This window comes from Toxotes jaculatrix, chromosome 12 (assembly GCF_017976425.1).
Source record: "Toxotes jaculatrix isolate fToxJac2 chromosome 12, fToxJac2.pri, whole genome shotgun sequence".
Lineage (NCBI taxonomy): Eukaryota > Metazoa > Chordata > Actinopteri > Toxotidae > Toxotes > Toxotes jaculatrix.
This window is the reverse complement of record NC_054405.1, coordinates 13286495-13299769: the sequence shown is the minus strand read 5'-3', so window position 1 is coordinate 13299769 and position 13275 is coordinate 13286495. Positions and strand designations below refer to the sequence as shown.

Below are 13275 nucleotides of genomic sequence, written 5' to 3'. Positions count from 1 at the left end.
ATTGTCTCTAGACATTTTCTTTGAGATCCACTTATCAAAAGACTGTCTGCTTCCTGCTTGTGTGGTTCTGATTGGCCATGTTTTGAGACTGTCAGTGAACTTAAAAAAAAAAAAAAAAATAATAATAATAATAAAGCCTATGCACAAATTTCTAGTTGTTTTATAGGTTTTATAATACTGTATGTATCCACAGTGACATTCTATTAGCTGGCTGTCTGATTAGTTTTCCTGTTTCCAGTAGCAGCACACCAAAAAGCAATTTTGTAAGAGCAATTATATGGAGCAAGATCACACCTGAATTGGAAGCTGAGGTTGTCTGAGGCTTCAATACCACCTCCCCTGACTACCGGTCTCTGTAAACATTTTGTTGCTGAATAATTTAGGGAGCTCTATTTCATTTCTAAAGGTGTGGTAGGTGTTACGTCATGATGAAAAAGCATCTGGCACACAATGAAGGAACCAGCTCTTTACTTCCATAACTAATTATTACCACCCTCACGACGCACGCAAATCCAGTCAGAGAAAAAAACTTGTGTTGACAAAAAAGAATGGAAGAAGTTTTTGAATTACACTGTCATCTGCAGCAAAAGCATATTTCTTTGGTCAGGCAGACTGGCAGGAAAAAAGAGATACATACATACGTACTGCATTGTACTGATGACAGAGCTGATGAAACGCCTGTAGCATTTTGCTCTCCTTGTCTTCTTCATATTATTCATATGAAAGATTACAAAGTTGCACAGCTTTCCCCTCCCTCAAGGGTCTTTTCTTTCAAATAAGGACCAACATTTTGGCCCAGAAGTCTTTGTTAGGGTCTGCATAAGTTCTCCCTTTCTAACCCCTGGCCTGTTTCATTAGAAAAGTCATGCAACATTCTTTAAAGAGTGTCAACTTTCAGCCACAATACACATAGCTCTCAAAAAAAAAAAAAAAAAAAAGAGAGAGATGTGAAAGGAAATCATCATGTAACATTGCAGCAGGAGTATACCCTAAATCAACACTTTGAAATACTTTCTGGTCCAAATGCTGAAGACGTCATAACCAGTGAAAGTGCAATTATAAGGAACATACGACAATACTGTCTTGTTCTGAGATGTCAGTGATGGTTGACAGACAGCCTAATTATCCACAATTCAGGATACTGTTGCATTGATGCAAAAAGTTAAACTGAAATAACATCTTGAAGAGGTTGAAGTGAATTTCAAGTCTACCATTTAAACAGTACATTTCTATGACAGCTGTACTAGCAGCTACAACTACAAGAAAGAAAATGATGACACTGACACTGATACGACCCGTAAGAGCGTCTCCTGAAACAGACTAGCGCACCACACCTTCATTATTATGGTTCCAATAATAAACATGAGGTGTATATGCATATATATATACACCAGCAAAGCAAGTTAGCTAGCTAAATGACAGACAACAAAGAGGCTAGCATGCTGTTCTGATGAAATATACATTTCTACACTTTTACTTAATCTTTAACTGGCAAATAGATCATAGCTGCACCTCTGGCTGTACAGACTCGTTTTTCCAGATGACTGCTTCTTTTGAACGTGATTTATTGATGAACCACATCCTCAATAAACTGGTGTTACTTATGGATAATTACAAACTGGCAAGATATATTAAAAGGGCCAGATCAGACTGAAATAGTTCGTCAAAGATTCATCTCTCAAAGAGTTGTTAAATTCCTGTCTTTCTATCTTGGATGACCCATTTTGGAGCCTTAGGCCCAGAACACACCTGACGTGGCGAATGTACCAGCAGTGCAGACACAACAAGCATCACCCATGAGCGTGTCTTCATTCTGACCTACTTTAAAAGCTCCATTTTACAGTGGGCAAACACATAGTTTCACACAAGTTACCTATTTACCCAGTTTGGTGATAAATCAATAAATAATATCTAATTTTCACATAAGGACAATGATGATTAAAGATCCGATTCTCAAGCTCTGGTACATTTAAAACTGACATCAAACATGTCAGCTGACACGTGTATCAATGAACAGCAGCAGCAAAGACACTTGCAGTTACAACTTTAAATACTTATGATAAATTTCAAGACATAGAAAAGGAACAGTTTATTTACACTTGTGTCATTCTGTGAAAAGCAGAGAAAATAAACCAGAATATGTTCATCACACGCAGCTCTCTTCTGTGTGTACAGCAGCTGTGCTTGCTGATTAACAAAGATGCCAAAAGACATTCTGCAAGCACTCTCTGTCCAGTGTAGTTTGGGGAAATGTTTATCTTACGTGTTTATAGATCACAATCAAACTTGGAATGAGGACCAGTAATTATTTATATATTCAACTTTTCATGGGTAATAAAACAAGAAAATTAACCACAAATGCCAAAAACAACAACAGTAGCACATGTAAAGTGAAAAAGATGCAATTTATATACCTAAAAGGCCTACAAAGCATCTTCTACTAAAAAAAAAAATCTTTGATAAACCCAGTTTTGAGGATTATCTGTTGGAAGCTGACCAGGGTGACATCAGCAGGTACAAAATGGCTACCAACATAAAGAGATGCTGTCTAAGATACAGTATCTGATCAAACCAAGATAGTGGCTACAGTGATAATCATGGTATTGTCCTCAGAGTGTCACTGAAACGGGGGCTGGGCTTCCCCATGACCTGAGGTCAAACTACAGTGACATGCTGCAGCATGTAGGATCCACCACTGAGCAAGCATATTTCTACGCAAGTGACTGAGAGACAAGTAGCTCCCATGCTTTTCCAGTGTCAAAGTAGTTTCCAGCAAAAATACAAACAGACTTTTATGTTGGATGACTCACCACAGATAATTAAGATGAGCTTTGTAGCAACTGTTGAATTATAAACCCTCTCAAAAAGTAAGTAGTGAAATATTGTATTCTGCTGTACAAACATCACTTTTAGGATGAAACTGTTTAAAAAGCTGGCTTTTTTCTTTCTCCCCAAACCTGTGATGTATGGCAGAGCATTTGTAAAGACGTGATCATGCGATAAATTAACGAAAACCTTTGAAGCACAGTTATAGCCTGTCATTCGTTCTCAGAGAGCGCATAATACAACCGTACTTTGGCTGTGTGAGGTGCTTGCTATAAAAAAAAAAAAGTGATTTTGTACACAAGTCATATCATTTGACTTCCCTACAATTCCAAAGTGCTGCCAAAACCAGATGTGCCTCTACACGCTGTCCACATTAGGAGACCAATCCATGTGACAACCTGGTGGCAAGCTTTGACAAGCCAAGGGGATATTTACTTGGTCCCACACTTCCGTAATACAGCAACACAAACTTAATCTCACTTCTCTCTCTCTCTCTCTCTCTCTCTCTCTCTGTCTCTCTCTCGCTCACATACATACACATAAATACATATGTATACACATAAAATGTTACACAGAAACCACCTTCAATTTACTTTTACCTTTAGTGGGATCGGCCTCTTTCTCCTTTTGTCCTTTCTTACCCCCCTTCTTTCTCCCTTTCCTATCTTTCCTCTTGCTCTCCGTCATGCTGTCAGAACAAAGTAAATCCTCTCAGGAAAAGGCAGACAAAAAAAAACAGGTAGTCCTTTTGGGAACGTGTGGCAAGTGGGCACCACCAGACTCTGAGCCTGTTAGAGCGTCTCTCCTCCTATATAGACTCACACCAATCAAGTACCGCAAGGAACCACCTACTCACAGCAGGGCAGAGGGAGAGAGAGGGAGAGGAAGGGAGGGAGAGGGAGGGAGAGGGAGGGAGAGAGAGAGAGAGAGGGAAGGAGGGAGGGAGCGGGGAGAAAAATAGGGAGAAAAGGTAGAGAGGCACTGCTCAAGAAACTAAGAGGGAAAAAGTGAGAGAATACAGGGGGAGGGAGGGGAAGAAAGAGGGAGGGAGCGAGCAAGGCATTTCCCATTGCTTTAAGGCAATCAACTGTTCCCTTACTGGATCTATCAGATAAGCAGTGGCTCTTCCAGGCCCTGAAGCCACGACTGAGGACAGAGAGAGAATGGTCCCAAGGAGTCCACACAAAAAAATCTGAAGTTGGCCAGTTCGTGCTCTATGGTCCTGCTTGTAGCCAACTCTGTTTCTTTTACCCTGGGAGCATCTTGTCCTTTGTAATGACCCATGCAAAACTGAAGCGAGACCAGTTAAGTTGTCCCCTCTGCACTGGTGACCCCACCCAGATCATTCAGGCAGAGACCTGCCCTTGCCAGGTTGATGTCGGGGTCCCAAAACACTTCACATCTGGTTCAGATTTGCCGGGCACAGATTCTGTGGATAACGTGTAGGAGAGCGACGTGTTAGGTGCTGAATGTCAGATCACAATCTGTGACAGACTGCTTCTTGCAAAAATACACGAAATCATCTCTGGCTTCCCTCACTGCTCCCCTTCCTCACCTCTTTTGTCTGTCAGTCCCCCTCTCGGCACTACAAGTTCCAGCATGCCTGTGGTTGTATCTCTGTCTTACACTATCACTGTCAGCCAGGTGTCATCAGTGTCCACACAGCAGTAAGGATTTAGAACCATTAAAGCCAGCTTTTATACTCAATTTGTGATACTTGCAGTAAGTGCAAAAAGATGCAAATCCCTTTTTTTCCTGAAAGGTGATAGGGCATCCCACCTTTCCTACAGTATTTTCAGTGTATTCAGACAGTGTCAAAGCACAGAGGAAAAATAGGGCAAGGGGAGACACATGAGATAAAGGTAGGACGGGACTGAGTTGAGAACCAGCAGTGGCACACACGTGGCTCCAGAAGTGGAAAAAAAAATTACAGAAGGACTTCCTGTCTAACTTTAAAACAACAAGAGGATATTTTACCCAAGTCTATGTGAAACAATATCTAATGTAAACATAACTTCAACAACAATGCAGTTTATCTTCATTTCACATAACCGAAACTGTGACTACATGATGATCGTAGTATTATTTTAAGCTGATATATCAGAATATCAGAGTAAGGTTTTCTAATTTCATGCTGACTGAACTCCAGTGTCTTGCTAAGTGGCGAGAAAATAAAAATACATTGAAACAACAGCATAGTGACTCTCAATGAAACTCGTGTGTTAAAAAAAATCTGTAGATGAGTCATCTGCGGGGCCCTCCCGAGGTTTGTCTCACTCTAGCTCTCAAAGGATTCTTGACGTTACTTGGGAGGAGGCATCAGCAGCAGGGATTGGAGGGGGCAGCAGAAGGGTCATGTCTTAACAGGTCAAGACACTCAATAGTATAAGTCTCATCTGTGGGCAAGAAAACCGGAGAGGTCACACCAGGGTCAAGGCTCGGCATGTCAGTCAGGTCCAATGTAGTGCTTTTCCTATTTAAAAAAATGAATTGCTCTTTCCTCTCGCCTCCTCTCCTCCCAGTGGTTGTTCTCGATGATCTAATCTGTCAACAGAGGTAACTGAGGACTGGCAGGGGCTACGGTGTGTCAGAAAACGGCTGCCCTACCGCCCTATCTCCCCCTAATCTCAACACTCACTTCCTCCTCTACTACTCAACAAGATGAGACTCGCTCCCAGGCCTGTGTGTCTGTGGGTGGGCATGTAGTTTATGTATGTGTCAGAGAGGTGAGTATTTGTGACGTCAGGACAAAAGAAAGGCGACTTTCAGGTTGAAAATTGTGTGTGTAATGTGATTTTTTTTTCTTAATGAATGAAACCCTACATTTATTAACAGCAGTTGCCAGGAGGTGGATGGATGGTGCACAAAGGTCGTGAATTTACGTGTAGTGTCCCATCTGTGGTTAGGTTTAGGCAACAAAAGTGCTTTGGTTAAAGTCAGGGAAAGATCGTGGTTTTGGTAAATAAACACATTGTGTCTGAAGTCATTGTGAACATTTGCTGTATTAAACAATGACCATGACCTTTCCATTACCTTAACCAAGTGCCGTGAGTGCCTAAACGTAACCATTAAAAAAAGATGTATAATGCAGTTATGAATGTTTCACTAATGTGACATGTACTGATATGTACTGGTGTGTCAACATATTCGGGCCCTGTTAAATATGTAAATAACAACATCTCATTATGTTAATTGAAATCATGAAGCAGTTGCAATTACGTTTCATACAAAACACATTTGCGGTTGCAGCCCAGTATGCATAGAAAATTAATTTTTAGGAGACACGGTTGCTTCAAGCTGAGCCACACAAGATGCAAATTAGTCAAATATAACAGTAGCTGACATGAGTTATGAGCATATACAGCACATAACTGTAGGAGCACTGAGAGGAGAGTAACCTTGGGGGTAGGGTGGACACATGATGCTCTTGTCTCAAAGTTTTCGCAAACTTGCTGAACTGTGAACAAATTCTAAAATCTGCAGTATATCAATATGGATGTAAAAATGTCTACTTTTTAAGATCACTGTGTCCAACTTGCCAGAGTTACATAAAACATGGATATGCAAAAACTGCATGCACAAACACACACACAAAAGAGTGAAAGGAAAGGGTGTCATAGTAGACTATACACTGTAAGAAAATTAGGTTATATTTTTGTCCACAAGATTGTGTGATGAGCTCTGAACAAGGTTGAGCTGCTGTATATGAGATTGTAGGGTACAACAAGAGTCTGAAATGAACTCCATTTTTCACACCCAGACACAAATATGGTCACGGACATGTGCATCTAAATCTCTTTCTCTTTTTTCCAGTCCCCTCGAAAGCATCTGCTGTTTTTCAACAGCCGTGGGCCGTCCTTGGATCAGGGTCTGGAGGTGGAGGGGCACAGTGGGCCAGTGTGGGAGGAGCATGACTTGAAGAACACATCCCAAAAAAAAAAAAAAAAAAAAAAAAAAAAAAAAAAAAAAAAGAAAGCAGCAAACCCCTAAAAGTTCTGACATGGATCCCCTGTATGCCCTGCTCATAAATGCTTCACAGGCCCCATCTCTGCCTGCCTCTTAATCCCTCCTCGCTTCTCCCAGAAAAGGGGAGACAGCTTTCCTGTATGATGGAGTTGAGCAGCTCACTCCTAACAACAGCATACCTGCACATCATCACATTGATACCGCTCAACAGTTCAACAGCACTCCTGCCCTTTCACAGGCACAGGAGTTTATCTTTTTAGACATAATGGCTTTAAACAGCCATTAGGTTATGTTGTTTACATCTGTCTGCTTTTTTGCCAACAAAGTGTATGTTGGGTGTGGGGGCTGGGGGTGTGGGGGGACTTAAAGTAGGGTATAGTGCCTGCTTTTAACACACATCTGTAGTCTTTACTCTCAGAGGTGAGGCAAGGGCAGGGAGGGGGAGACAGGACGCAAGCTCTGAGAGAAACAGGAATGAAAGAGGATAAATGGCAAGAAAGAGAGCAGGGAAAGGGGGAGGGAGGGGGAGAACGATAGGTAAAAAGGGCAAAAGAGGGATTTGGTTGAGTGGAAATAATGTCCTCTTCATCAGATGACAGAAAACAGCCCCACCTGCTGATATTCACCTTTTAACAAGGCATCTGCTTCCTCAGCTGACCATGCACTGAGGTGTGTTGTTGGAACAACACAGGCAGGCTGCCTGGCGGCTGAAAGAAAAACCTGCTCATCCGGCCGTGGTTTCTGTTGAAGTACAGACCCAGGAGAATGCGTAAAACACACATTTCTGAGCATAAATCGAATGTGGTTGATGCTGCTTTCCGTGTGTTTATGTGTGTGTACTATTTGTAGTGGCTCTCTGCATGAATGACAGGCAAAAGATGAGAGGCATGTGACGAGACTTATGTCACTGGGCGGGCTGGTGAAGCCTCCTTAAGGGGAGACACGACGCAAATCAATGTCAGAGACATCTGTAGGCCTGAGGAAGGGGCTATTTTCTCAAGGTCAGCTGTGCCAAGGTCAACTGAGATTCCAAATCTGAGTGATACTAATGACTCTGCTCAGCAACAGCTGAGATCAGGATCACAGAAAGAGCCCAGAAATCACTCTCCCTACCTCGTTTAAAACATAACAAAAGGACGGATGAATTTAAATCAAGCATGACCGTTTGATATTTACAGAGAGCTGCCAGAAATCAAGGAGAACCAGCAAGAAAGAATTTAAGTGTTAAACAAGGAAGTGATCCTGGGTGGATTCAGCTCTTTGACGTTTCCGCAGCACATAGCTGTCACCATGGTAACCACAGTCTTAAGGGTAGCAACTAGAGTATGTGAGAGAGATGTGGAAGGGCGGAGTGAGGATGAGAGACAAGGGGGGGGGGGGCGAAAGGATGCAAGCGAGAAAGTGGGAGATAATGTGAAAGAAATACAACGGGAAGACGAGTGAGAGAGGCAGAAATAAAAGGAAGATAAGACGGGAGAGCAATGGAAAGAGAGAGAACCTAAACTGAGGAACGGAGAGTGAAACAAAGAAACATAGAGAGGTATCCACTGAGCAGCTGCAGCCTGGCCACTGTATCGCTCCATAAGAGAGATGTCCATGAGTAAGCCTGTGCCAAGCCTGCTGGGAAGCACTGCAGTAGCATCTCAGAGAGGGAGCGATGACAAACATCAGCACTGAGCATGCTCCACTCTCAAGGCCACTGAGAAAATGAGATTTCAGCTCTTTAGCCTCTCAGTTTGTTCAGCTCTCCAGCTCTATTCCAGCCTCCATCTGTCACTATCCGGCTCACATGAGCACATCACACCACCAGTGGCTCTCTCTGCTTCAGATGTGGCTCCGTACTGGCTAAAATCTGACTGATGTGTCCGATAACTGATTGATCTGATGGTAAGGGGGGCATCCTCTGCACTTATGGCCACGCTGACTCATATTGTGACAGGTTTGATTGGGGCTGAGAGGAGCAAGACATGAGCATAGCAACTCATCAGCCAATGGGGCATGATACTGCAATGACAGGCCAGCACCTCGGCAGCCTCACGCGCACACACACACACACACACACACACACACACACACACACACACACACACACACACACACACACACACACACACACACACACACACACACACACATACACATACACACACACATACACATACACATACACATACACACACAGCCCCGTTGCCAGATGTGATCTCTGTGCCTCCAAACTCTTACTGATCGTCTTCCTTATCTGGACGGCTGCCAGAGCTGCACTGTAGAATGACAGCCATAAATTTGAGTCAGACCTACAATTAAGCTGAGGTTGATTTATTTTATTTTATTTTTTTGCTTTTTATGCTCTGTCTGCAGGAAGACAGACAGACACACCCACACACAGTTACAATTGTGTTATTTTTCTTGTTTCATGAGTGAAAATTAGTGGCTCTCTTTGGCATCAGTCATGGTTATGTGATGAAGTGTGTGTGTGTGTGTGTGTGTGTGTGTGTGTGTGTGTGTGTGTGTGTGTGTGTGTGTGTGTGTGTGTGTGTGTGTGTGTGTGTGTGTGTGTGTGTGTGTGTGTGTGTGTGAGGATACAGTGTAGTTGAAAAATAAGCTGTAGAGGATGTCAATTGCCACTCAACTTCCACTGTGGCTAAAGTACCGAACACTGTACAATAATTTTCTGCTTGCTGATAACACCGGTGATACTACTTCTCCACTTTCTACGTATCTTTCCTCACTGTTAACAAATAGCCTCTGAACTGGACAATAATAGCTCATTGCTGTGATACTGAAATAGCACAAATATTTTTAATGACAGATGCTGTCTGAGCATGACTTTGATGATCCTCTTAAACAAAAATCCGCTCTATCTTCTTAAGGCTGCCTGATTGAATCTCTCTATCTCTCTCTTTCCCCTCTGTATTTTTTCCTCTTTTTAAACGTATTTATTTTTTGGAGTCTCTGCGTCTCTGTCTGTCTCTCTGCCTGTCTCCCTCCCTTCTGTCTAAGGGAGAGATAAAGAGGTTTGTGTGACTGTGAGCAGATTGACTTGAAGATAGAGGCTGGAAGCAGATCTCTTCCACCTCCTCATTCTGCTCTTTCTCTCCTGCTCTCACCCAGATGAATAGACAAACAGTCTCCCACATGCTCTCACAGTTTATCAAACACACACCCACATAGAACCAGGTCTTTCACGCAAACACATATGTGTGCTCTCACCAGAGAGAACAACACACGCTCAATCTAAGTGTCCTCAGGCCGACAAAGTATACACTGTCACACTCAAATACAAACAAACCCCCTCAAACACGCACATACGCATACGCATACAAACACACAGGTGCATCCACATGTAAATAGAAGAAGCACATGGGTCATTGATGCGTTCAAAATGGACCTGTTTTCCACTCATGATGCACCTAATACAAACCATTTCCCTGTATAAAAGCATACTTCATTTACGAAATGGACTGTTAAGACACCACATCTGAAACGCAACATAACACCGGGCTCGTTGTGTGTTTTTTTCCATTACGCACACGTTTTTCACTTGAAAAGCAACTGACTAAACTTTTTCTACATCTTACATAGAATACTTGTGTATAAATTTGAGTCAAAAACATAAAATAGTAAATTATTATTAGGATTATTATTCATCCTAATAATCAAAGTCAAAGATGAATCAAAGATGAAAGAATCTTAAAAAGAAAAAAAAAATGTAATTTACACAACCATAAATGTTATCATTTTTATTGTTCGTACATGCACACTTGGTCCAGATAATGCTCTATTGTTCATAGTTTTTATCTCAGGAAAGACTGAAAAATGATTTCCTAACCTTGATCATTGTTTTCAGAGCAAACCCATCACTGCAACAGTGCATAAACATTTAAATTGTGGACTTAAATAATTCAATGATAGCTGTCACTTCTGTGTAAATGACTCTGTCAACTAACCTTTTGTATGTGCTGAAAACTGACTTTAAGCTGAAGAAATATAAATTTACACGAGGGAAAACATGGGAAGGTTGTGCTCTTATCAGCAGCCAAGCCTTTCAAAAACATACGTGCATCCGCTCTCTGCTTTGCATTCTTCACATCAAATCAAATTCCTTTTGCGCACTGCACTTGTCCTTTATCTCTAGAATGTGCTTTTGGAGCAACACAAACATGTCACAATGAGGACAGTGTGAGGAGTTTCACACAGAGTGAAACCAGCTTCTTGGTCAAATCATTTGCATTTCTGCTTCTGCCTCTCGTGGCCGAGCTTGGGGCTTATCAAGAGTCCTTCTTATCTCTTTGTTTGTTTTTCGCCAGTGTAGGCTTTTCCTGGAAAACAGGCCACTACGCATGTGTAAGCTTAGATCATGCCTTGGTGGTATAAGCCCACATCAAGGCGGCCTCAAATTGAGTGAACTTGATAAGTGGGCAAGAGAGTGGCCCCAGTTGACAGTGCCAGGATGGCCTCACACTGTGCTCTGGCAAGCCAGAAATGGCTGACAGGAAGCCAGGACTGCGGTGGGGTCATCTCACAGCGACAAAATGACTGCACAGGCGCCCACAAAACCCCTCTCCACCCCTCCAGAAGAAGCAGAATCCATCGCCAAGCACACCAGTGACTGACAACCCCCGGACTATGAAAGAGGTCAAAGCTAGCTAAATCTGTAATAGTCCTAAATAGGCGAGCCACTGCCAGTATGAGCAGCTTAGCGATGGAGGAGCAATACCACAGCTTTAGACTTAAATCTAATAGTTGAGTTTTAGCCAACAGGGTATTCACTGTTGCTCAAAAAGCAGTGTAGGAATAATCCATTGTTTGTGTGGATAAAGATGAAGTGCTAAGACAAGGGAGCACGTGATAGCACCACTTTGTTGACCACAAGACGGTTGAGTTTTATCACAATGGCATTTTCACAGGAAAAATATGAGAAACCATCCTTTGTATTATTTTCCAGGTACATTTTGTGTTGTTTTGTAATACTGACTTGCCTACAGTGGTTTCCTGGCCCATGGCCATTTGCAGTATGATAACTGCCTGCTTGCAAGCCTAATGTCATGGAGAAAACAAGGGAATGAAAAGAAACATGCCTAGACAATGCGTAGCAAAAGTACACATCCCAACAGATGTGATGGAGAAAAAGCGGAAACGAGGCTACAGGGCTCACGCTACAGGGACTTTCTGTAACACTGATCTTACTGGCTTTCACAAGTACAACAGACCTCTGTGAGGAATGTTGCCTTCTCATTTAGGGTAAAACACCCCCGGAGTTAAGGGGTATCAATATCACAAGGGAGATATATTCCTCTTTTGTCTGCATTTGCTGCAGTGAGGTGATGGTTAGTGTGCTGGTCTGTGGGCCAGCTGGGACACATCTCAGTTCACCCGTGCACACACACACACACGTGCGCACGCATGCACCCACGCACACAATCACATGCACACACTGAAGCTTGCTCTACGCTGCTCACTATCTTTCAACAACAAGCTGAGCAGGGACCAGACGGAAAGAGGTCCTATTTGTGCAGGAAGATAAATACACTTCTGCACCCAGTCCTGTCCCCTCCAGATTAGAGCAACACAATAATGAGCAGGAGCACTGGTGGAAGGTCAGAAGAAAGCAAGGGTAAAGGATAGAGTAACGGCCTACTACCAAAACACACACCCCCGCACGCATACATGCAGGACTAATCACAGACAGACACACATGGTTTTATCTTTACTTATCAGAATTTAGAATTCAGTGACTGTCTAAACAATATTTTGTCCCTTGTACTGTATTTTATTTCATTTTACATGTGAATCAAACCTCTGAGGTGTGTTTAAGTATGAAGTTTATGTACGTCCCTTACAAATATGAATGAAATCCCTGTTGTCATCTTTCCCAGAATCATTCACTCTGGGAACGCTCCAGGACTTTACAATTTGATAGCGTCACAGTTTTTAGGAACACAGACAGAACACAAGAGTCACTGTGGGCGTGGGTGTCAACTATCTGGTCATCTTCTGTTGGGATGACGGGGAACAGAAAAGTGTAAATATACACATACATACTGTAAATATTCAGGAATGCGTGTGTCGAGTTGTTTACAAGTGATTGCTGTGTGAGTCAGAACTGTCATAATCTTTTATCAGCTCCTCCTCTGTGTTACATTCGGGATGGTAACACTCAGGCACGGACCACAGAATTAGGAAATTCATCTCCACACTGCCATGAATGTATGTTTTCTCTAACTCTGCTGAAACAAACCTCTGCCTCAAAGGAAGGAGACCCCTTCACTGTTGAGGGAAACATGATTTCGTCTTGGTCCACCTCCAAACACTGCTAACAAGCCATTCCATTCTGTTTAAAGTCTTTTCATGTTAAGACACACATCAATCCACACCTACAACATACCTGAGGAAACAAACCTTCTCTCAGGATATGTACTGTGTGTGTGGGGTGAACATGGCCGGACACGTCCCTTAAACACACCGGGAGGCGCCCAGCGGGAG

The 13275-nt window shown here is 42.6% G+C and overlaps 1 protein-coding gene across 3 annotated transcripts in view; it reads right to left on the bottom strand.

Annotated features, from left to right (window-relative positions):
• Nucleotides 1-3715, bottom strand: part of nrg2a (neuregulin 2a) — a 51025-nt gene extending 47310 nt beyond the window's left edge. For 2 of the 3 annotated variants that reach the window (XM_041050802.1, XM_041050804.1), the window contains exon 1: nucleotides 3426-3715. In XM_041050802.1, the coding sequence (XP_040906736.1) occupies nucleotides 3426-3513 (88 nt within the window). In that variant the 5' untranslated portion in view covers nucleotides 3514-3715. The remainder of the gene's footprint in view (nucleotides 1-3425) is intronic. The other variant, XM_041050803.1, reaches the window with a different exon arrangement.
• Nucleotides 3716-13275: the final 9560 nt, after the last annotated feature.